Below are 2,082 nucleotides of genomic sequence, written 5' to 3'. Positions count from 1 at the left end.
GGTACTGGGTTGTGGGGTACTGGGTTGTGGGGTACTGGGTTGTGAGGTACTGGGTTCTGGGGTACTGGGTTGTGGGGTACTGGGTTGTGAGGTACTGGGTTCTGGGGTACTGGGTTGTGGGGTACTGGGTTGTGAGGTACTGGGTTCTGGGGTACTGGGTTGTGGGGTACTGGGTTGTGAGGTACTGGGTTCTGGGGTACTGGGTTGTGGGGTACTGGGTTGTGAGGTACTGGGTTCTGGGGTACTGGGTTGTGGGGTACTGGGTTGTGAGGTACTGGGTTGTGGGGTACTGGGTTGTGGGGTACTGGGTTGTGAGGTACTGGGTTGTGAGGTACTGGGTTGTGAGGTACTGGGTTGTGAGGTACTGGGTTCTGGGGTACTGGGTTGTGGGGTACTGGGTTGTGGGGTACTGGGTTGTGAAGTACTGGGTTGTGGGTACTGGGTTGTGAGGTACTGGGTTGTGAGGTACTGGGTTGTGAGGTACTGGGTTGTGGGGTCTGGCAGGGTTCCTCTGAGGAGTCGTTGTTCCCCCCACCCCTCCCCAGTTACCTCCAGTTTGTCAGTGAGCTCCCTCTGCATCATCTCGAACTGGTTGCTGAGCTCCTGGTTCCTCTCCAGTAGCGCTTTGCCCAGCTTGGCCGCCAGGATCAGGTCGCTGTCCTTCTGCCGGAGCTGACAGAGCAGCTCCTCGATGCCCGGGTGAGCGGCTGCCTCCTCGCCCGGAGCCTCTTGGCGCTCGGCCGCCAGCACCGGCAAATGTTCATCCATCAGGAGGAGGCCGGCCAGAGGGCCAGGCGGCGGCCGCTTGCTGCCGGGCTGCTGCTCGGCTTCCTCTCCGGGGTACGGCTGCGGAGCTTGGTCGCTCTGCCGCTGGAACTCCTGCAGCCAGAGAGCCGCCATGGCTCCGGCTTGGACCCTGGGGGATTGGTGGGGGGTTTGGAAGGGGCAGGGGGAAGGGGGGAGTGGGGATGGGTTTGTGCCTCCTTAACGCGATCGGCTCCGGTCCCGGCTGAGCAGCGCTCCGTCTCCCATGCGAGCTGGCCTCCTGGCCCAGTCCCAGAGGAAGAGGTGCCCGTCCCAGGGGCTGGCGAGGTCCGGCTGCTGTCCCGGGACCAGGGGGCTCTCGTCCGGCTTGTCGCTGCCTTTCTTGCTGCTGCCCCGCTCCGCCGCGGATGGTGAGCCCATACTTCACAGGGATGCAGCTAGAGACATGATGCTGCGGATGGCGAGCGAACTCCGTCTGCTACCCGGCGCGTCCACACCCCTCTGACGGAATCTGACACCTGCACACAGCAAAGCGCTCATTGGCACAGAGAGAGTGTCCCCATCCTTAGCAGACAGACAGACAGGCAGACAGAGACGGGGGCTGTCAGAGGTAAATAGAGGCCAAGAGCTCCATACAGCGCTCCGACAGGGAGAAACGGAGGGGGAGAGGAAATAAACAGAGGGCATCAGATTGTTACACCGACAGAGCGATTGAAAAACCGAACAGAGGATAAATGTAGGGAGAAGGAAGAGAGTGTACGAAAGAAATCAGAGCTTGAGATAAGTGTGGAGAAAATGTGTTGCAGATGGACTCAGATCAAAAATAGATGGAGAGATACAATGTGAGGCAATTGTAAAGAGATACATGGGGTTATGGAAAGAAATGTATAATTTTGAGTTTGAAATGACAAAGCGACTCCACATGGACTGCAATTTCCAAAAGGCAGTTCAGCAAAACCTTCTTAAGAGCAATTAGGGATGGGCAATAAATGCAACCAAACTGCGACACCCACTTCCTGTGAACGAATTTTCAAAAGTTAGATAAGGTAAAAGATAATTAAAGAACAATAAAGTGCAAAATAATTACTTGGAGAAACTGTGAGAGTAGTAAAAAGAATGATAAAGTGGGGAAAATAAAATATATCATGATGACATGGTTGAGGGAGGAGAGCGGACTAGCAGCTCAATATTCCAGTGTAGAGAATCTTCTAGCAAGACGTGGAGGGATGTAAACTAGGAGGTGGTGACCAAGTAATCAATGACTGTAATAAGAATGGTTGATATCTCAGATGGTTCCTCGAGTGAGACCCATGTGTA

General features: G+C 55.0%; 1 protein-coding gene across 4 annotated transcripts in view; it reads right to left on the bottom strand.

Annotated features, from left to right (window-relative positions):
• bicdl1 (BICD family like cargo adaptor 1) overlaps nt 1-1,705 on the bottom strand; it is an 86,538-nt gene extending 84,833 nt beyond the window's left edge. For all 4 annotated transcript variants that reach the window (XR_006315418.1, XM_043715977.1, XM_043715978.1 and 1 more), the window contains exon 1: nt 550-1,705. Coding sequence is in view for 3 of the 4 variants with exons in the window: in XM_043715977.1 (XP_043571912.1) it covers nt 550-900 (351 nt within the window). In the remaining variant the exon portion in view is untranslated. The remainder of the gene's footprint in view (nt 1-549) is intronic.
• Between the last annotated feature and the right edge of the window lie 377 nt (nt 1,706-2,082).

Source organism: Chiloscyllium plagiosum, chromosome 25, assembly GCF_004010195.1.
Source record: "Chiloscyllium plagiosum isolate BGI_BamShark_2017 chromosome 25, ASM401019v2, whole genome shotgun sequence".
Lineage (NCBI taxonomy): Eukaryota > Metazoa > Chordata > Chondrichthyes > Orectolobiformes > Hemiscylliidae > Chiloscyllium > Chiloscyllium plagiosum.
The sequence above is the reverse complement of the archived record's forward strand: the minus strand, read 5'-3'. Positions and strand labels throughout refer to the sequence as shown.